A 20874-nucleotide genomic window follows, 5' to 3' on the forward strand; every position below is an offset into this window, starting at 1 on the left:
CCCCGGCCGGTGCCCCCTGCCCCCAACCTGCAGTTCCCCCCCCCGGCCGGTGTCCCCCTACCTGGAATCCCCCCGGCCGGTGCCCCCCACCCCCAACCTGCAGTTCCCCCGGCCGGTGCCCCCTGCCCCCAACCTGCAAACCCCCCGGCCCTGTGCCCCCCGCCTCCAACCTGCAGTTCCCCCGGCCGGTGTCCCCCCCTACCTGGAATCCCCCGGCCGGTGCCCCCCACCCCCAACCTGCAGTTCCCCCCCCCCCCCGGCCGGTGTCCCCCCTACCTGGAATCCCCCCTCGGCCGGTGCCCCCCGCCCCCAACCTGCATCGCCCCTGGCCACTACTCCCCACCCCGACCTGCAGCCCCCCCGGCCGGTGCCCCCCGCCCCCAACATGCAAACCCCCCGGCCGGTGCCCCCCACCCCCAACCTGCAGTTCCCCCCCCCCCGCCGGCCGGTGCCCCCCGCCCCCAACCTGCAGCGCCCCTGGCCACTACTCCCCACCCCGACCTGCGGTGCCCCCCGACCTGCAGCCCTGTGCAAGGCCCTACGCGGCTGGGGGCAGCCCCCTGCTTTGGGGCAGGAAGTGAAAGATCCTCTCACTCGCCCTGCAGGCTGCGGGGGGGATCCCAGCGTGCACCTGGCCGCACCTGGGGGCGGGGCTGCAGGTTGCCCGAGGGGCTGGGGCGCGGGGGAAGATCTGGCGCCTCGTCCTGCCCCTTTGCAGAGTCCCGCCCCTCCCGCAGCAGGGGGGCTGCAGGTCTGGCCTGGCCCCCCTCCTGTCTATCTCTCCTCCCATAGGTGCAGCCTCCCCCACCATGGCCCCCCTGGGCCCTGTCGCCTTGCTGGTGCTGCTCCTGCCCTGCGCCTGGCCCGGCCCCCCCAGGGGCCCCCGCCTCTACCTGTCTTACAAAGGTGAGGGAGGGGCGGGGCCCCCCGGCAGCAGGGCGTGAGCCCTGGGCTCCGCTGCCAGGCAGGTGTCTGCGTGCGAAGTGTGAGAACAGTGGTAGATACACTCAGGAAACGTGAGAAGTGTGAACGGTGAGAGATACGTTCAGGAAATGGCCAGCCATGTGCAAAACGTGTGTGAACAGAGGTGCATTCTGGGAAACGGCCAGGCGCGTGCAAAGCACGTGTGAACAAACGGCCAGGCGCGTGCAAAGCACGTGTGAACGGTAATAGATACGTTCAGAAAACGGCTGGCCGCGTGCAGAGCATGTGTGACCGGTGATAGGCACATTCAGGAAACGGCTGGGCACGTGCAAAGCGTGTGTGAACGGTAATAGATACGTTCAGAAAATGGCCAGCCGCGTGCAGAGCATGTGTGAACGGTGATAGGCACATTCGGGAAACGGCCGGGCGCGTGTGAAGCGTGTGTGAACGGTGATAGGCACATTCGGGAAGCGGCCGGGCGCGTGTGAAGCGTGTGTGAACGGTGATAGGCACATTCGGGAAACGGCCGGGCACGTGCGAAGCGTGTGTGAACGGCGATAGGCACATTCGGGAAGCGGCCGGGCGCGTGTGAAGCGTGTGTGAACGGTGATAGGCACATTCGGGAAACGGCCGGGCGCGTGTGAAGCGTGTGTGAGCGGCGATAGGCACATTCGGGAAACGGCCGGGCGCGTGCGAAGCGTGTGTGAACGGCGATAGGCACATTCGGGAAACGGCCGGGCGCGTGCGAAGCGTGTGTGAACGGTGATAGGCACATTGGGGAAACGGCCGGGCGCGTGTGAAGCGTGTGTGAACGGTGATAGGCACATTCGGGAAGCGGCCGGGCGCGTGTGAAGCGTGTGTGAACGGCGATAGGCACATTCGGGAAACGGCCGGGCGCGTGCGAAGCGTGTGTGAACGGTGATAGGCACATTCGGGAAATGGCCGGGCGCGTGCGAAGCGTGTGTGAACGGTGATAGGCACATTCCGGAAACGGCCGGGTGCGTGCGAAGCGTGTGTGAACGGCGATAGGCACATTCGGGAAACGGCCGGGCGCGTGCGAAGCGTGTGTGAACGGTGATAGGCACATTGGGGAAACGGCCGGGCGCGTGTGAAGCGTGTGTGAACGGTGATAGGCACATTCGGGAAGCGGCCGGGCGCGTGTGAAGCGTGTGTGAACGGCGATAGGCACATTCGGGAAACGGCCGGGCGCGTGCGAAGCGTGTGTGAACGGTGATAGGCACATTCGGGGAAACGGCCGGGCGCGTGCGAAGCGTGTGTGAACGGTGATAGGCACATTCGGGAAACGGCCGGGCGCGTGCGAAGCGTGTGTGAACGGTGATAGGCACATTCGGGAAACGGCCGGGCGCGTGCGGCGTGTGTGAACGGTGATAGGCACATTCGGGAAACGGCCGGGCGCGTGCGAAGCGTGTGTGAACAGCAATAGGCACTTTCAAGGAACAGCCAGGTGTGGTCTGCGCACAGTCATGCCAACTTGTGCCCAGGTTCACACACGCATGGGAATAGACGTGCTCCGGGACACTGGTGCACAGGCGTAGTTGTGCGAGCGCACATGCAGACGTGTGGCCTGGGCCTTATGCCAGGCACGTGGGGGTGGCAGCCGGGGTGCCCGCAGTGTCCCGCCCCCCCATGCTGGGAACTCCGGGATCTGGTTTCCCATCGCAGGGAGCTTAAAATACCCAGAATGCCGAGCAGGGCTGAGCTCCCCGTGGGCCCCTTCCCTGGCGGCTCCCAATGCCCCCCACTGCCTTCTCCCCCTACATGGAGTCTCTGCCCCCACCGCCCCACCATGGTGCTGCACGTGCCATGGGACCGTGCGACACGCCAGCCAGCCGTGCGACACGCCAGCCAGCCGTGCGATGCAGAGGGGCAGGGAGGGGCCAGGCCCCATTGTTTCTGGCCGCGTCTGCTGGAGGTGACCCCTTGAGCCGGGCGGGGTGGGGATTTCCGGCAGAGCGGGGGGCTGGCCCAAGGTCACTACAGGTAGCAGGCTGGCAGTGCAGCCTGGCACGGGGCTGGTATGCGGCCGGGGGATTTCAGGGATTAGCTCTGTGCTTTGCCGTGCCCCCAAAATACCCCTGCGCTCACAGCGAGGGGCTGCTTCAGCTGCTGCCCCGCGGGGGCTCCTGGCTTCTCGGGGGGCTGGGAGCCGGGCCGCCTGGGTCCCCCAGCTCCCGCCCCCCCCAGAGCTGCTGCAGACCCGCTCAGCCCGGCCCCTCGCCTTCGCCTTCAACACCAGTGACTATCGGATCCTGCTGCCCGACCAGGACCAGGCCCGGCTCTACCTGGGCGCCCGGGACTACCTGCTGGCCCTGGACCTGCACAACGTCAACAGGGAGCCACTCATCGTGCGCCTGGGACCCCCTGGGCCGGGAATGGGGGGGCGCCTGGGACCCCTGGGCCGGGAATGGGGGGCGCCTGGGACCCCTGGGCCAGGAATGGGGGGCGCCTGGGACCCCTGGGCCGGGAATGGGGGGCGCCTTGACCCCTGGGCCGGGAATGGGGGGGGGGCGCCTGGGACCCCTGGGCCGGGAATGGGGGGCACCTGGGACCCCCTGGGCCGGGAATGGGGGGGCGCCTGGGACCCCTGGGCCGGGAATGGGGGGAGCCTGGGACCCCTGGGCCAGGAATGGGGGGGCCTGGGACCCCTGGGCCGGGAATGGGGGGCGCCTGGGACCCCTGGGCCGGGAATGGGGGGAGCCTGGGACCCCTGGGCCGGGAATGGGGGGGCGCCTTGACCCCTGGGCCGGGAATGGGGGGGCGCCTGGGACCCCTGGGCCGGGAATGGGGGGGGCGCCTGGGACCCCTGGGCCGGGAATGGGGGGGGGCGCCTGGGACCCCTGGGCCGGGAATGGGGGGGCGCCTGGGACCCCTGGGCCAGGAATGGGGGGGGCCTGGGACCCCTGGGCCGGGAATGGGGGGGGCGCCTTGACCCCTGGGCCGGGAATGGGGGGGCGCCTGGGACCCCTGGGCCGGGAATGGGGGGCGCTTGGGACCCCTGGGCCGGGAATGGGGGGGCGCCTGGGACCCCTGGGCCGGGAATGGGGGCGCCTTGGACCCCTGGGCCGGGAATGGGGGGGGCGCCTGGGACCCCTGGGCCGGGAATGGGGGGGCGCCTGGGACCCCTGGGCCGGGAATGGGGGGGGGGGGCGCCTGGGACCCCTGGGCGGGGAATGGGGGGGCGCCTTGACCCCTGGGCCGGGAATGGGGGGGCGCCTGGGACCCCTGGGCCGGGAATGGGGGGGCGCCTGGGACCCCTGGGCCGGGAATGGGGGGCGCCTGGGACCCCTGGGCCGGGAATGGGGGGCGCGCCTGGGACCCCTGGGCCGGGAATGGGGGGGCCTGGGACCCCCTGGGCCGGGAATGGGGGGGCGCCTGGGACCCCCTGGGCCGGGAATGGGGGCGCCTGGGACCCCTGGGCCGGGAATGGGGGGGCGCCTGGGACCCCTGGGCCGGGAATGGGGGGGCCGCCTGGGACCCCTGGGCCGGGAATGGGGGGCGCCTGGGACCCCTGGGCCGGGAATGGGGGGGCGCCTGGGACCCCTGGGCCGGGAATGGGGGGGCCGCCTGGGACCCCTGGGCCGGGAATGGGGGGCGCCTGGGACCCCTGGGCCGGGAATGGGGGGCCGCCTGGGACCCCTGGGCCGGGAATGGGGGGGGGCGCCTGGGACCCCTGGGCCGGGAATGGGGGGCCGCCTGGGACCCCTGGGCCGGGAATGGGGGGGGCCGCCTGGGACCCCTGGGCCGGGAATGGGGGGGGACCCCTGGGCCGGGGGTGGGGGGGGCGCCTGGGACCCCTGGGCCGGGAATGGGGGGGGCCGCCTGGGACCCCTGGGCCGGGAATGGGGGGGCGCCTGGGACCCCCTGGGCCGGGAATGGGGGGCGCCTTGACCCCTGGGCCGGGAATGGGGGGGTCGCCTGGGGCCCCCGCTGGCAGGGGCTGGCTCTGGGGTCCCAGTCTCTGACTCGCTCTATCCTCTCCCCAGATCCACTGGCCGGCGCCCCAGAGTCACGAGGCCGAGTGCCGCATGGCGGGGAAGGGGCAGCGGGTGAGACCCCTCTGGTCCCCTCCCCCCAGCCCTGCCCAGGACCTACCCCCACTGTCACCCTGGGGCCCCCCATAACCTCTCTGTCCCTGGGGCCCCCGTGACCTCTCTGTCCCTGGGGCCCCCGTGAACCTCTCTGTCCCTGGGGCCCCCGTGAACCTCGCCTCTACCCCCTGGTCCTGTGGCCATGCCCCTCTCCCAATGTGGGTCCCAGGTTCAGGGCTGGGGGGACCTGCCCCGACTCATCCCGTCTGCCCCCCCGCCCAGGGCGAGTGTTTCAACTACATCCGCCTGGCCGAGCCCCTGAACCGCACTCACCTCTACGTCTGCGGGACGGGGGCCTGTCTCCATCTGCGCCCTGGTGCACCGCGGCTGGAGGTCCCAGGTGAGCCGCGTCCCGGGGCAGGACGCCCGGGTTCTCGCCTGGCCCTGGGGGAGCAGGGTGTAGTGGTTAGAGCGGGGAGCCGGAACACCTGGGTTCTCACCTGGCCCTGGGGCAGCAGGGTGTAGTGGTTAGAGCGGGGGGGGGCCGGGACGCCTGGGTTCTCGCCTGGCCATGGGGCAGCAGGGTGTAGTGGTTAGAGCGGGGGGGCCGGGACGCCTGGGTTCTCACCTGGCCCTGGGGGAGCAGGGTGTAGTGGTTAGAGCGGGGGGGGGCCGGGACGCCTGGGTTCTCCCTGGGGGGGGCAGGAGGGTGTAGTGGTTAGAGCGGGGGGGGCCGGGACGCCTGGGTTCTCACCTGGCCCTGGGGGGCAGGAGGGTGTAGTGGTTAGAGCGGGGGGGCCGGGACGCCTGGGTTCTCGCCTGGCCATGGGGCAGCAGGGTGTAGTGGTTAGAGCGGGGGAGCCGGGACGCCTGGGTTCTCACCTGGCCCTGGGGGGCAGGAGGGTGTAGTGGTTAGAGCGGGGGGCCGGGACGCCTGGGTTCTCACCTGGCCCTGGGGGAGCAGGGTGTAGTGGTTAGAGCGGGGGGGGGGCCGGGACGCCTGGGTTCTGACCTGGCCCTGGGGGAGCAGGGTGTAGTGGTTAGAGCGGGGGAGCCGGGACGCCTGGGTTCTCACCTGGCCCTGGGGGAGCAGGGTGTAGTGGTTAGAGCGGGGAGCCGGGACGCCTGGGTTCTCACCTGGCCCTGGGGGAGCAGGGTGTAGTGGTTAGAGCGGGGGGGGCGGGACGCCTGGGTTCTCACCTGGCCCTGGGGGAGCAGGGTGTAGTGGTTAGAGCGGGGAGCCGGGACGCCTGGGTTCTCACCTGGCCATGGGGCAGCAGGGTGTAGTGGTTAGAGCGGGGGGGGCCGGGACGCCTGGGTTCTCACCTGGCCCTGGGGCAGCAGGGTGTAGTGGTTAGAGCGGGGGGAGCCGGGACGCCTGGGTTCTCACCTGGCCCTGGGGCAGCAGGGTGTAGTGGTTAGAGCGGGGAGCCGGGACGCCTGGGTTCTCACCTGGCCCTGGGGGAGCAGGGTGTAGTGGTTAGAGCGGGGGGGGGCCCAGGACGCCTGGGTTCTCACCTGGCCCTGGGGGAGCAGGGTGTAGTGGTTAGAGCGGGGGGGGCCGGGACGCCTGGGTTCTCACCTGGCCCTGGGGGAGCAGGGTGTAGTGGTTAGAGCGGGGGGGAGCCGGGACGCCTGGGTTCTCGCCTGGCCCTGGGGCAGCAGGGTGTAGTGGTTAGAGCGGGGGGGCCGGGACGCCTGGGTTCTCACCTGGCCCTGGGGGAGCAGGGTGTAGTGGTTAGAGCGGGGGGGGGCCGGGACGCCTGGGTTCTCGCCTGGCCCTGGGGAGCAGGGTGTAGTGGTTAGAGCGGGGGGGCCGGGACGCCTGGGTTCTCGCCTGGCCCTGGGGGAGCAGGGTGTAGTGGTTAGAGCGGGGGGGGCCGGGACGCCTGGGTTCTCGCCTGGCCCTGGGGGAGCAGGGTGTAGTGGTTAGAGCGGGGGGGGCCGGGACGCCTGGGTTCTCACCTGGCCCTGGGGGAGCAGGGTGTAGTGGTTAGAGCGGGGGGCCGGGCCGCCTGGGTTCTCACCTGGCCCTGGGGGAGCAGGGTGTAGTGGTTAGAGCGGGGGGGGGGGGCCGGGACGCCTGGGTTCTCACCTGGCCCTGGGGGAGCATGGTGTATTGGTTAGAGCGAGGGGGCCGGGACGCCTGGGTTCTCACCTGGCCCTGGGGGAGCAGGGTGTAGTGGTTAGAGCGGGGGGGGCCGGGACGCCTGGGTTCTCACCTGGCCCTGGGGCAGCAGGGTGTAGTGGTTTGAGCGGGGGGGGGGCCGGGACGCCTGGGTTCTCACCTGGCCCTGGGGGAGCAGGGTGTAGTGGTTAGAGCGGGGGGGGGCCGGGACGCCTGGGTTCTCACCTGGCCCTGGGGGAGCAGGGTGTAGTGGTTAGGGCGGGGGGAGCTGGGACGCCTGGGTTCTCACCTGGCCCTGGGGGAGCAGGGTGTAGTGGTTAGAGCGGGGGGAGCCGGGACGCCTGGGTTCTCACCTGGCCCTGGGGGAGCAGGGTGTAGTGGTTAGAGCGGGGGGGGGGGGGCGGGACGCCTGGGTTCTCACCTGGCCCTGGGGGAGCAGGGTGTAGTGGTTAGAGTGGGGGGAGCCGGGACACCTGGGTTCTCACCTGGCCCTGGGGGAGCAGGGTGTAGTGGTTAGGGCGGGGGGAGCTGGGATGCCTGGGTTCTCACCTGGCCCTGGGGGAGCAGGGTGTAGTGGTTAGAGCGGGGGAGCCGGGACACCTGGGTTCTCACCTGGCCCTGGGGGAGCAGGGTGTAGTGGTTAGAGGCGGGGGAGCTAGGATGCCTGGGTTCTCGCCTGGCCCTGGGGAGCAGGGTGTAGTGGTTAGAGCGGGGGGAGCCGGGACGCCTGGGTTCTCGCCTGGCCCTGGGGGAGCAGGGTGTAGTGGTTAGGGCGGGGGGAGCTGGGACGCCTGGGGTCTGGCCTGGCCCTGGGGCAGCAGGGTGTAGTGGTTAGAGCGGGGGGGAGCCGGGACACCTGGGTTCTCACCTGGCCCTGGGGGAGCAGGGTGTAGTGGTTAGGGCGGGGAGCTGGGACGCCTGGGTTCTCGCCTGGCCCTGGGGGAGCAGGGTGTAGTGGTTAGAGCGGGGGAGCTGGGACGCCTGGGTTCTCACCTGGCCCTGGGGGAGCAGGGTGTAGTGGTTGGGGGCGGGGGGAGCTGGGACGCCTGGGTTCTCACCTGGCCCTGGGGGAGCAGGGTGTAGTGGTTAGGGTGGGGGGAGCTGGGACGCCTGGGGTCTGGCCTGGCCCTGGGGGAGCAGGGTGTAGTGGTTAGAGCGGGGAGCTGGGACGCCTGGGTTCTCACCTGGCCCTGGGGGAGCAGGGTGTAGTGGTTAGGGCGGGGGGAGCTGGGACGCCTGGGTTCTCACCTGGCCCTGGGGGAGCAGGGTGTAGTGGTTAGGGCGGGGGGAGCTGGGATGCCTGGGTTCTCACCTGGCCCTGGGGGAGCAGGGTGTAGTGGTTAGAGCGGGGGGAGCCGGGACACCTGGGTTCTCACCTGGCCCTGGGGGAGCAGGGTGTAGTGGTTAGGGCGGGGGGAGCTGGGACGCCTGGGTTCTCGCCTGGCCCTGGGGGAGCAGGGTGTAGTGGTTAGAGCGGGGGCGGGAGCCGGGACGCCTGGGTTCTCGCCTGGCCCTGGGGGGCAGGGTGTAGTGGTTAGGGCGGGGGGAGCTGGGACGCCTGGGGTCTGGCCTGGCCCTGGGGCAGCAGGGTGTAGTGGTTAGAGCGGGGGGGAGCCGGGACACCTGGGTTCTCACCTGGCCCTGGGGGAGCAGGGTGTAGTGGTTAGGGCGGGGGGAGCTGGGACGCCTGGGTTCTCGCCTGGCCCTGGGGGATCAGGGTGTAGTGGTTAGAGCGGGGGGAGCTGGGACGCCTGGGTTCTCACCTGGCCCTGGGGGAGCAGGGTGTAGTGGTTAGAGCGGGGGGAGCTGGGACGCCTGGGTTCTCACCTGGCCCTGGGGGAGCAGGGTGTAGTGGTTAGGGCGGGGGGAGCTGGGACGCCTGGGGTCTGGCCTGGCCCTGGGGGAGCAGGGTGTAGTGGTTAGAGCGGGGGGGCCGGGACGCCTGGGTTCTCACCTGGCCCTGGGGGGGCAGGGTGTAGTGGTTAGGGCGGGGAGCTGGGACGCCTGGGTTCTCACCTGGCCCTGGGGGAGCAGGGTGTAGTGGTTAGGGCGGGGGGAGCTGGGACGCCTGGGTTCTCACCTGGCCCTGGGGGAGCAGGGTGTAGTGGTTAGAGCGGGGGGGCCGGGACGCCTGGGTTCTCACCTGGCCCTGGGGGAGCAGGGTGTAGTGGTTAGAGCGGGGGGGAGCCGGGACACCTGGGTTCTCACCTGGCCCTGGGGGAGCAGGGTGTAGTGGTTAGAGCGGGGGGGGCCGGGACACCTGGGTTCTCACCTGGCCCTGGGGGAGCAGGGTGTAGTGGTTAGAGCGGGGGGAGCCGGGACACCTGGGTTCTCACCTGGCCCTGGGGGAGCAGGGTGTAGTGGTTAGAGCGGGGGGGGGCCGGGACGCCTGGGTTCTCACCTGGCCCTGGGGGAGCAGGGTGTAGTGGTTAGAGCGGGGGGGGCCGGGACGCCTGGGTTCTCACCTGGCCCTGGGGGAGCAGGGTGTAGTGGGGCGGGGGGGGCTGGGACGCCTGGGTTCTCACCTGGCCCTGGGGGAGCAGGGTGTAGTGGTTAGGGCGGGGGGAGCTGGGACGCCTGGGTTCTCACCTGGCCCTGGGGGAGCAGGGTGTAGTGGACGGGGGGCGGGGGAGCTGGGAGCGGGGAGCGGGGGAGCCGGGACACCTGGGTTCTCACCTGGCCCTGGGGGAGCAGGGTGTAGTGGTTAGAGCGGGGGGGCCGGGACGCCTGGGTTCTCACCTGGCCCTGGGGGAGCAGGGTGTAGTGGTTAGAGCGGGGGGAGCCGGGACACCTGGGTTCTCACCTGGCCCTGGGGGAGCAGGGTGTAGTGGTTAGAGCGGGGGGGCGGGACACCTGGGTTCTCACCTGGCCCTGGGGGAGCAGGGTGTAGTGGTTAGAGCGGGGGGAGCCGGGACACCTGGGTTCTCACCTGGCCCTGGGGGAGCAGGGTGTAGTGGTTAGAGCGGGGGGAGCCGGGACGCCTGGGTTCTCACCTGGCCCTGGGGGAGCAGGGTGTAGTGGTTAGAGCGGGGGGGGGCCGGGACACCTGGGTTCTCACCTGGCCCTGGGGGAGCAGGGTGTAGTGGTTAGAGCGGGGGGGGCCGGGACGCCTGGGTTCTCACCTGGCCCTGGGGGAGCAGGGTGTAGTGGTTAGAGCGGGGGGAGCCGGGACGCCTGGGTTCTCACCTGGCCCTGGGGGAGCAGGGTGTAGTGGTTAGAGCGGGGGGGGACCGGGACGCCTGGGTTCTCACCTGGCCCTGGGGCAGCAGGGTGTAGTGGTTAGAGCGGGGGGAGCCGGGACACCTGGGTTCTCACCTGGCCCTGGGGAGCAGGGTGTAGTGGTTAGAGCGGGGGGGGGGCCGGGACGCCTGGGTTCTCACCTGGCCCTGGGGCAGCAGGGTGTAGTGGTTAGGGCGGGGGGGGCTGGGACGCCTGGGTTCTCACCTGGCCCTGGGGCAGCAGGGTGTAGTGGTTAGAGCGGGGGGAGCCGGGACGCCTGGGTTCTCACCTGGCCCTGGGGCAGCAGGGTGTAGTGGTTAGAGCGGGGGGGCCGGGGGGAGCCCTGGGGGAGCAGGGTGTAGTGGTTAGAGCGGGGGGGGGCCGGGACGCCTGGGTTCTCACCTGGCCCTGGGGCAGCAGGGTGTAGTGGTTAGAGCGGGGGGAGCCGGGACGCCTGGGTTCTCACCTGGCCCTGGGGCAGCAGGGTGTAGTGGTTAGAGCGGGGGGGCGGGACGCCTGGGTTCTCACCTGGCCCGGGGGGAGCAGGGTGTAGTGGTTAGGGCGGGGGGGCTGGGAGCCGGGACGCCTGGGTTCTCACCTGGCCCTGGGGGAGCAGGGTGTAGTGGTTAGAGCGGGGGGAGCCGGGACGCCTGGGTTCTCACCTGGCCCTGGGGGAGCAGGGTGTAGTGGTTAGAGCGGGGGGGGGGGAGCTGGGACGCCTGGGTTCTCACCTGGCCCTGGGGCAGCAGGGTGTAGTGGTTAGAGCGGGGGGGAGCCGGGACACCTGGGTTCTCACCTGGCCCTGGGGGAGCAGGGTGTAGTGGTTAGAGCGGGGGGGGCCGGGACGCCTGGGTTCTCACCTGGCCCTGGGGCAGCAGGGTGTAGTGGTTAGAGCGGGGGGGGCCGGGACGCCTGGGTTCTCACCTGGCCCTGGGGCAGCAGGGTGTAGTGGTTAGGGCGGGGGGAGCCGGGACGCCTGGGTTCTCACCTGGCCCTGGGGGAGCAGGGTGTAGTGGTTAGAGCGGGGGGGAGCTGGGACGTCTGGGTTCTCGCCTGGCCCTGGGGGAGCAGGGTGTAGTGGTTAGGGCGGGGGGAGCTGGGACGTCTGGGGTCTGGCCTGGCCCTGGGGGAGCAGGGTGTAGTGGTTAGAGCGGGGGGGAGCTGGGACGTCTGGGTTCTCGCCTGGCCCTGGGGGAGCAGGGTGTAGTGGTTAGGGCGGGGGGAGCTGGGACGCCTGGGGTCTGGCCTGGCCCTGGGGGAGCAGGGTGTAGTGGTTAGAGCGGGGGGGGCCGGGACGCCTGGGTTCTCAGCTGGCCCTGGGGGAGCAGGGTGTAGTGGTTAGGGCGGGGGGAGCTGGGACGCCTGGGTTCTCACCTGGCCCTGGGGGAGCAGGGTGTAGTGGTTAGGGCGGGGGGAGCTGGGACGCCTGGGGTCTGGCCTGGCCCGGGGAAAGCGGTTGGGGGGTCCCCGGGCGGGGTGTAAGCGCTCTGCCCCCCAGGAGTACCTGTTCCGCATGGTGCCGCAGTCACTAGAGCCGGGCCAAGGCAAGTGCCCCTACGACCCCCGGCAGAGCAGCCTGGCCGCCCTTGTCAGTAAGTGGGGGGGTCTGTCTGTCCCTCCCCTGCATGGGGAGAACCCTGCCCAGTGCAGGGCCCCCCACTGACCCACTGTGCCCCCAGACGGGACACTGTACGCTGGGATGCACGTGGATTTCATGGGCACCGACGCAGCCCTGTTCCGCACCATGGGCCCCCGGCCATCCATCCGCACGGAGCAGCACGACTCCCGCTGGCTGTACGGTACGGGGGGCGCCGGGGGGGGTGTGTCCCGGGGGGTGGCCGCATGCGTCACACTCACCCTGGCTCCCTCCCCCCCCAGAGCCTGTTTTCCTCCGCGCCCACGTCGTGCCGGACAGCTCCGAGCGCAGCGACGACAAACTCTATTTCTTCTTCCGAGAGAAGGCGCTGGAGGGTGCCGTGGGGCCCGCCGTGCTGGCTCGGGTGGGCCGGATCTGTCTGGTGAGTGGGGCAGGGACTAGCGCCCTTCGCCTGCCTTTCTCCCCCGAACTTCGGAGGTTGGACCCTGACACCCGCCCGCCGCGACTCCCGGCCCACTCGGCCCCGTCGCTCTCAAATTTCCACTCCAGTTTGAGTCTGAACTAGGCACTACCTTCACTTCCTGTCTCAAACTGCTCCCCCCGCCCTGCCCCAGAGCTGGCTGCACCGAGCTGTCCCCAGGCAGCGTTCTATGTGGCTGCTCCCCCCGCCCTGCCCCAGAGGTGGCTGCACCGAGCCGTCCCCAGGCAGCGTTCTATGTGGCTGCTCCCCCCGCCCTGCCCCAGAGGTGGCTGCACCGAGCCGTCCCCAGGCAGCGTTCTATGTGGCTGCTCCCCCCGCCCTGCCCCAGAGGTGGCTGCACCGAGCCGTCCCCAGGCAGCGTTCTATGTGGCTGCTCCCCCCGCCCTGCCCCAGAGGTGGCTGCACCGAGCCGTCCCCAGGCAGCGTTCTATGTGGCTGCTCCCCCCGCCCTGCCCCAGAGGTGGCTGCACCGAGCCGTCCCCAGGCAGCGTTCTATGTGGCTGCTCCCCCCGCCCTGCCCCAGAGGTGGCTGCACCGAGCCGTCCCCAGGCAGCGTTCTATGTGGCTGCTCTCCCTGCCCTGCCCCAGAGGTGGCTGCACCGAGCCGTCCCCAGGCAGCGTTCTATGTGGCTGCTCTCCCTGCCCTGCCCCAGAGGTGGCTGCACCGAGCCGTCCCCAGGCAGCGTTCTATGTGGCTGCTCCCCGCGCCCTGCCCCAGAGCTGGCTGCACCGAGCCGTCCCCAGGCAGCGTTCTATGTGGCTGCTCCCCCCGCCCTGCCCCAGAGGTGGCTGCACCGAGCCGTCCCCAGGCAGCGTTCTATGTGGCTGCTCTCCCTGCCCTGCCCCAGAGGTGGCTGCACTGAGCCGTCCCCAGGCAGCGTTCTATGTGGCTGCTCCCCCCGCCCTGCCCCAGAGGTGGCTGCACCGAGCCGTCCCCAGGCAGCGTTCTATGTGGCTGCTCCCCCCGCCCTGCCCCAGAGGTGGCTGCACTGAGCCGTCCCCAGGCAGCGTTCTATGTGGCTGCTCCCCGCGCCCTGCCCCAGAGGTGGCTGCACTGAGCCGTCCCCAGGCAGCGTTCTATGTGGCTGCTCTCCCTGCCCTGCCCCAGAGGTGGCTGCACCGAGCCGTCCCCAGGCAGCGTTCTATGTGGCTGCTCTCCCTGCCCTGCCCCAGAGGTGGCTGCACTGAGCCGTCCCCAGGCAGCGTTCTATGTGGCTGCTCCCCCCGCCCTGCCCCAGAGGTGGCTGCACCGAGCCGTCCCCAGGCAGCGTTCTATGTGGCTGCTCCCCGCGCCCTGCCCCAGAGGTGGCTGCACCGAGCCGTCCCCAGGCAGCGTTCTATGTGGCTGCTCCCCCCGCCCTGCCCCAGAGGTGGCTGCACCAAGCCGTCCCCAGGCAGCGTTCTATGTGGCTGCTCTCCCTGCCCTGCCCCAGAGGTGGCTGCACTGAGCCGTCCCCAGGCAGCGTTCTATGTGGCTGCTCCCCCCGCCCTGCCCCAGAGGTGGCTGCACCGAGCCGTCCCCAGGCAGCGTTCTATGTGGCTGCTCCCCCCGCCCTGCCCCAGAGGTGGCTGCACTGAGCCGTCCCCAGGCAGCGTTCTATGTGGCTGCTCCCCCGCGCCCTGCCCCAGAGGTGGCTGCACTGAGCCGTCCCCAGGCAGCGTTCTATGTGGCTGCTCTCCCTGCCCTGCCCCAGAGGTGGCTGCACCGAGCCGTCCCCAGGCAGCGTTCTATGTGGCTGCTCTCCCTGCCCTGCCCCAGAGGTGGCTGCACTGAGCCGTCCCCAGGCAGCGTTCTATGTGGCTGCTCCCCCCGCCCTGCCCCAGAGGTGGCTGCACCGAGCCGTCCCCAGGCAGCGTTCTATGTGGCTGCTCTCCCTGCCCTGCCCCAGAGGTGGCTGCACTGAGCCGTCCCCAGGCAGCGTTCTATGTGGCTGCTCTCCCCGCCCTGCCCCAGAGGTGGCTGCACGTCGGTGCAGGGTGAGCCGCTGCCTGTGCCCTTCTCTCCCAGAATGACGACGGCGGGCAGCGGGCGCTGGTCAGGAAGTGGACGACGTTCCTGAAGGCTCGGCTGGTTTGCTCCGTGATGGGGGAGGACGGGGTGGAGACCTTCTTCGATGAGCTGCGTGAGCCTGGCGGGTCGGGTGTGGGGAGGGACGTTCCCCAGCCCTGCACCCCCAAGCCCACGTGGCTCAGAGCCGCCATCGGCGGGGCTACAGAGTCGGGGCGGGAGGTCCAGCCCGTCCCTGCTGTGACGAGGTGGCCCTGGCCCGGTGCTCACCGGCTCCTGCCATGTTCGCGGGAAGGGAGCCTCTGCCCCGTCAGCACCAGCCTCACGCCCGTTGCCCCAGGACTATGATGTTCAGCAGGTTATGAGGTTTTGGACCGAGGCTGGTGAGGCCCGCGTGGCACAGATGGGGCTGTAGCAGTGTGGACGCTCCCCAAGGGGGCAGTGGGGGAAATGGGGGGGGCAGGATGCCCGGGCTCTATCTGTGTCCCCCCCTTTCCAGGAGACGTTTTCCTGCTGCCAACTCGGGATGAGAAGAACCCCAGGGTGTACGGGTTGTTCTCCACCCTGGGGTGAGTAGGGAACATGAGAGGTGGCAGGGGGGGTGCTGGGGATTGGGGGCCGGGTGATCCTGGGGGGCCAAGTGGTCACCCAGGTCTGTAACTGCCCCCCCCAGGTCGGTGTTCCGGGGCTCGGCTGTCTGCGCGTACCCCCTGAGCACCATCCGCAGCGTCTTCAACGGCCCCTTTGCCCACAAGGAGGGGCACAGCTCCCAGTGGGCACCCTACACGGGCCGGGTGCCCTACCCCCGCCCCGGAGCCGTGAGTACGGGCAGGGCCGGCCCTGGGTTCCCTCCCAGAGCTGGGAGGGGTGGGGAGAGGCTGGTGGGGGGGGTGCCTGGGTTCCGTGGGGGGGGCCCCGATGCCTGGGTTCCCTGGGGGGCCCCGATGCCTGGGTTCCATGGGGGGGGCCCCGACGCCTGGGTTCCCTGGGGGGGGCGGGATGCCTGGGCTCTCTGGGGGGGCCGGGACGCCTGGGATCCCTGAGGGGGCCGGGACGCCTGGGCTCTCTGGGGGGCCCTGATGCCTGGGTTCCCTGGGGGCCCCGACGCCTGGGTTCCCTGGGGGGGCGGGACGCCTGGGCTCTCTTGGGGGCCCAACGCCTGAGCTCTCTGGGGGGGCGGGACGCCTGGGTTCCCTGGGGGGGGCGGGACGCCTGGGCTCTCTTGGGGGCCCAACGCCTGAGCTCCCTGGGGGGGCGGGACGCCTGGGCTCTCTGTGGGGGCCCGACGCCTGGGCTCTCTGTGGGGGCCCGACGCCTGGGCTCTCTGGGGGGGCGGGACGCCTGGGCTCTCTGTGGGGGCCCGACGCCTGGGCTCTCTGGGGGGGCGGGACGCCTGGGCTCTCTGTGGGGGCGGGACGCCTGGGTTCCCTGGGGGGGGCGGGACGCCTGGGCTCTCTGGGGGGGCCCTGATGCCTGGGTTCCCTGGGGGGGCGGGACGCCTGGGCTCTCTTGGGGGCCCAACGCCTGAGCTCTCTGGGGGGGCGGGACGCCTGGGTTCCCTGGGGGGGGCGGGACGCCTGGGCTCTCTTGGGGGCCCAACGCCTGAGCTCTCTGGGGGGGCGGGACGCCTGGGCTCTCTGTGGGGGCGGGACGCCTGGGTTCCCTGGGGGGGGCGGGACGCCTGGGCTCTCTGGGGGGGCCCTGATGCCTGGGTTCCCTGGGGGGGCGGGACGCCTGGGCTCTCTGGGGGGCCCGACGCCTGGGCTCTCTGGCGCTGTCCCGCAGTGCCCGGGCGGCACCTTCACGCCGTGGCTACGCTCCACGCGGGACTTCCCGGACGAGCTGGTGGCGTTCGTGCGCTCGCACCCGCTGATGTACGAGCCCGTGTACCCGGCACCGCGGCGCCCCCTGCTGGTCCGTGCCAACGTGCCCTACAGCTTCACCACGCTGGCCGTCGACCTGGTGCAGGCTGCCGACGGGCACTACGAGGCGCTTTTCCTTGGCACGGGTGCGTGGGCCGGGGCTGGGTGGGGGGCGGGGCAGAGGCCGGTTGGGGGGGCCTGGACGGGGGGAGGGGCGGAGGCCGCCTGGGGGCACGGGCGGAGGAGGGGCTCCGCCCCCTCATCACAGGCTCCGCCCCCAGACAGAGGCACGGTGCAGAAGGTCGTGGTGCTGCGCAAGGACTCAGGCGCCCAGGAGGAGCTGACCTTGGAAGAGGTGGAGGTGTTCAAGGTGAGAGGCCCCGCCCCTTGCCTGAGCTCCACCCCTTGTTAGCTCCCGCTTGCCCCTAGCACCACCCCTCCCAGTTGGCCCCGCCTCCCTCGGCCAGGCCCGGCCCCCCTCCAGCTGATGCCCCGCCCCACTTCTCACCAGTCCCTGTCCCCACAGAGCCCAGCCCCTGTGAAGAGCCTCTGGATTTCGTCGAAGCGGGTAGGTCTGAGTCTGTACGCCGGGGGTCTCTCCAGCCCTGGGAAGGGAGGGGGCTGGGGGCCCGGGGCCGGGGGTCTCTCCAGCCCTGGGAAGGGAGCAGGCTGGGGGCCCGGGGCCGGGGGTCTCTCCAGCCCTGGGAAGGGAGGGGGCTGGGGGCCCGGGGCCGGGGGTCTCTCCAGCCCTGGGAAGGGAGGGGGCTGGGGGCCCGGGGCCGGGGGTCTCTCCAGCCCTGGGAAGGGAGGGGGCTGGGGGCCCGGGGCCGGGGGTCTCTCCAGCCCTGGGAAGGGAGGGGGCTGGGGGCCCGGGGCCGGGGGTCTCTCCAGCCCTGGGAAGGGAGCAGGCTGGGGGCCCGGGGCCGGGGGTCTCTCCAGCCCTGGGAGGGGAGGGGGCTGGGGGCCCGGGGGTCTCTCCAGCCTTGGGAGGGGAGGGGGCTGGGGGACCGGGGCCGGGGGTCTCTCCAGCCCTGGGCGGGGAGGGGGGCTGGGGGCCCGGGGGTCTCTCCAGCCCTGGGAAGGGAGCGGGCTGGGGGCCCGGGGCCGGGGGTCTCTCCAGCCCTGGGCGGGGAGGGGGCTGGGGGCCCGGGGGTCTCTCCGGCCCTGGGAAGGGAGCGGGCTGGGGGCCCGGGGGTCTCTCCAGCCTTGGGAGGGGAGGGGGCTGGGGGCCCGGGGGTCTCTCCAGCCTTGGGAGGGGAGGGGGCTGGGGGCCCGGGGGTCTCTCCAGCCTTGGGAGGGGAGGGGGCTGGGGGACCGGGGCCGGGGGTCTCTCCAGCCCTGGGCGGGGAGGGGGGCTGGGGGCCCGGGGGTCTCTCCGGCCCTGGGCGGGGAGGGGGGCTGGGGGCCCGGGGCCGGGGGTCTCTCCAGCCCTGGGCGGGGAGGGGGGCTGGGGGCCCGGGGGTCTCTCCGGCCCTGGGAAGGGAGCGGGCTGGGGGCCCGGGGCCGGGGCTCACAGACTCCGGGGGCCTGTCTGAGTGTCTGGGCCTCAGCTGTCCGTCTGTCCCCAGCACCAGCTGTACGTCTCCTCGGACGTGGGTCTGGCCCAGGTGACCCTCCACCGCTGCGCCGCCTACGGCCCGGCCTGCGCCGACTGCTGCCTGGCCCGGGACCCCTACTGCGCCTGGGACGGGCGCCGCTGCGCCCCCCTCCGCCCCGGCACGCCCAGGTGAGGGGCCCGCGCCCGGGGGGGGGGCTGCGGCTGCCAGGGGCTGATGATGTCTCCCCCCCCCCAGGCGGGTCCGGCGCCAGGACGTCAAACACGGAGACCCCCTGCGGCACTGCCAGGGCTTCGCTGGTGAGTAGGGCCAGCCGCCTGGGGGCTCCCGGCTCGGGGGGGGGGCAGCCACCTGGGGGCTCCCGGCTCGGGGGGGGGGCAGCCACCTGGGGGCTCCCGGCTCGGGGGGGGTGTTGGGAGCCTGGGCTCTCTGCCCACTCGGGGGGGGCTCTGACCCTGCTAATGTGCCCCCCCCGGCAGAGCAGCGGCTGGTGGAGCAGGTGCAGTTCGGTGTGGAGGGGGGCAGCGTCTTCCTGGAGTGCCAGCCTCCCTCCCCCCACACCCAGGTCAGGTGGCTGCTCCAGCTGGAGGGCGATGCCCTGCGCCCGGTGAGTGACCCCCCAACCCCAGCTACCCCAAGGGGGGATGGGAGAGGTTCCCTCATGGGTGGGGGCCGGAATGATCAGGGTCCCCCCAGCTGCCCGGGGAGGGGGCGGGGCCGGATCTCACCCCATCTCTCTCTCTGCCCCGGGAGGGGGTGGGGCTGTGGGGGAGGGGGCCGGATCTCACCCCATCTCTCTCTCTGCCCCGGGAGGGGGTGGGGCTGTGGGGGAGGGGGCCGGATCTCACCCCATCTCTCTCTCTGCCCTGGGAGGGGGTGGGGCTGTGGGGGAGGGGGCCGGATCTCACCCCATCTCTCTCTCTGCCCCAGGAGGGGGTGGGGCTGTGGGGGAGGGGGCCGGATCTCACCCCATCTCTCTCTCTGCCCCCAGCTGCCCCGGGAGCGGGTTCTCCTGCAGACGCCCCAGGGGGTTCTGTGGGGCCCAGTGGCTCCATCCGATGGGGGCCAGTACCAGTGCGTGGGCACCGAGAACGGGTACAGGCGCCCGCTGCGCCGTCTGCTGCTGCGCGTCCTGCCCCGGGCCCTGCTGGGGGGCTCCCCACCCCCTGTCTGCCCGCGCCCTGGGGGCCCCGCCAGCCAGCCCCGCAGCGCCCGGCAGTCCCGCGCTGGAACCAGCCAGGGGACACAGCACAAGACCCCGCCGCCACATCCGCCTCGGCGCCCCCCCCCGCGGAACTGAGACCTGAGGCCGGGGTGAGGGGCTCGGCCCCAGTGTATGGACGGGCTTGTTTGACATTCCAGTGGGGACCCTGGAGCGAAGCCCCCCGTGTCCTTCCCACGCACCGGCTCCGGGGGCCGCGGAGGGCCAAGCCGGGGAACGCAGGGGCCCGTTCCGGCCTCGGCCAATTCCCCGCTCGCCCGCTGCTGCTGCCAGAGCCAGCTCCCAGGCTTAAAGTGAGGGCGGGGGAGGCTGAGGGATTGGAAGGGAACGGAGGAGACCGCTGGCCCCCCAGCCCTGCCGGTGCCCCCCCGAACCTCCCAGCCCTCCAGGACCCACTTCTCAGCCCCCCCCGCCTGTGTCTGATGGGGGGGCTTGTGCAGCCTCCCGAGCCCCCAGAGTCGGGGTTCGCTGGTAGCCGCCTGTGTCTCCCGTGCGCAGGCACAGCCGTGTGCACCCCGGACTCCGCTCCAATGAGGCCAGCCGGGGAGGCGCTGAGCCGATGTGGGGTCTGTCGTGCCCACCCATGCCCGCCTGCTCTCCTCCCACTTGCCTCTGTTCAGTCCGCACAGCGATGTCCCCGCCCCCACAGGGACCAGCCTGGCAGGAAGTTTCCAACCCCGTGAAACACCTCGCACGAGGCCGTGAAACACTGCGCACGAGGGTGGTGTGGGAGGCGTCCCAAGCGGCCTGCCCCCTCGTGTCCATGAGCCGGGCTGGCGCAGGGCCCTGGCGGATTGATGGGGCTGGCCTGGGGTGCTAGTGCGGCAGAGGCCTGGGGGCAGCGCACGCCCCGTGGAAACGCTTGGCTTGAAGAGGCAGGGGAGGCGGGTCGCAGTGACATGCGGTGTGGGCCGGGCACTGGCTTCCCCAGCCACAGGGAGCCCCCGTTTCCCGCCGACCCGGGCCCCTGGCTACCGCTGCAGGACCTGCGGGAATCCTGCCAGTCATGGCCCCAGCCCCATGCGAGGGGCGGGGGGGAGACCCTGCCTCAGTGAGGGCTGCAGGCGACATGACCAGCTGCTTTGGGACTGGCTGAGGGCCCGACCCTGCCCTGGCGCCTCTGGGCTTTGTTCCCAGCATCAGCTGCCTCGGCGGCCCAGCTTTCATCCCCTGCCAGCGCCTCCCAGCACCGCCGAGGGGCCTGGCTCCACCACGGGCGCTCCAAGCCCTGCCTGAAGAGCCACACCTGGATCCTTGCCCAGATCCCCGTGCCCAGGGACTGCTCGCAGCAGGGAGTTCCCCAGATCCCAGGGACTACTGGCAGCAGGGAGCTCTCCAGGTCCCTGTGCTGAGACGCTGCTCGCAGCAAGGAGTTCCCCAGATCCCAGTGCCCAGAGACAGCTTGCAGCAGGGAGTTACCCAGATCCCAGGGACTACTGGCAGCAGGGAGCTCTCCAGGTCCCTGTGCTGAGACGCTGCTCGCAGCAAGGAGTTCCCCAGATCCCGGTGCCCAGGGACAGCTCGCAGCAAGGAGTTACCCAGATCCCGGTGCCCAGGGACAGCTCGCAGCAAGGAGTTCCCCAGATCCCGGTGCCCAGGGACAGCTCGCAGCAAGGAGTTCCCCAGATCCCGGTGCCCAGGGACAGCTCGCAGCAAGGAGTTACCCAGATCCCGGTGCCCAGGGACAGCTCGCAGCAAGGAGTTACCCAGATCCCGGTGCCCAGGGACAGCTCGCAGCAAGGAGTTCCCCAGATCCCGGTGCCCAGGGACAGCTCGCAGCAAGGAGTTCCCCAGATCCCGGTGCCCAGGGACAGCTCGCAGCAAGGAG

The 20874-nt window shown here is 71.7% G+C and overlaps 1 protein-coding gene across 6 annotated transcripts; it reads left to right on the forward strand.

Moving 5' to 3' along the window:
- Positions 1 to 647: 647 nt before the first annotated feature.
- LOC149523407 (semaphorin-3F-like) lies at positions 648 to 20285 on the forward strand. 6 transcript variants are annotated; one of them, XM_089770235.1, is made up of 17 exons: positions 655 to 906; positions 3130 to 3290; positions 4929 to 4991; positions 5256 to 5373; positions 11819 to 11912; positions 12000 to 12119; positions 12199 to 12338; positions 14407 to 14521; positions 14906 to 14975; positions 15080 to 15224; positions 16192 to 16414; positions 16550 to 16638; positions 16795 to 16836; positions 17837 to 17994; positions 18062 to 18123; positions 18309 to 18431; positions 18816 to 20285. In XM_089770235.1, exons 5-17 carry the CDS (start codon positions 11834 to 11836, stop codon positions 19727 to 19729), a joined length of 2280 nt encoding a protein of 759 aa, XP_089626361.1. In that variant the 5' UTR covers positions 655 to 906; positions 3130 to 3290; positions 4929 to 4991; positions 5256 to 5373; positions 11819 to 11833; the 3' UTR covers positions 19730 to 20285. The 6 variants fall into 6 exon arrangements, with proteins under 6 accessions (XP_089626365.1, XP_089626362.1, XP_089626364.1 ...); XM_089770237.1 differs by having other exon boundaries at positions 663 to 906; positions 18304 to 18431; positions 18816 to 19270; XM_089770236.1 differs by lacking the exon at positions 18309 to 18431 and having other exon boundaries at positions 652 to 906.
- The last annotated feature ends 589 nt before the right edge of the window (positions 20286 to 20874 follow it).

The sequence above is a fragment of the Pelodiscus sinensis genome, chromosome 18 (genome assembly GCF_052426305.1).
Source record: "Pelodiscus sinensis isolate ZL-2025 chromosome 18, ASM5242630v1, whole genome shotgun sequence".
Taxonomy (NCBI): Eukaryota; Metazoa; Chordata; order Testudines; family Trionychidae; genus Pelodiscus; species Pelodiscus sinensis.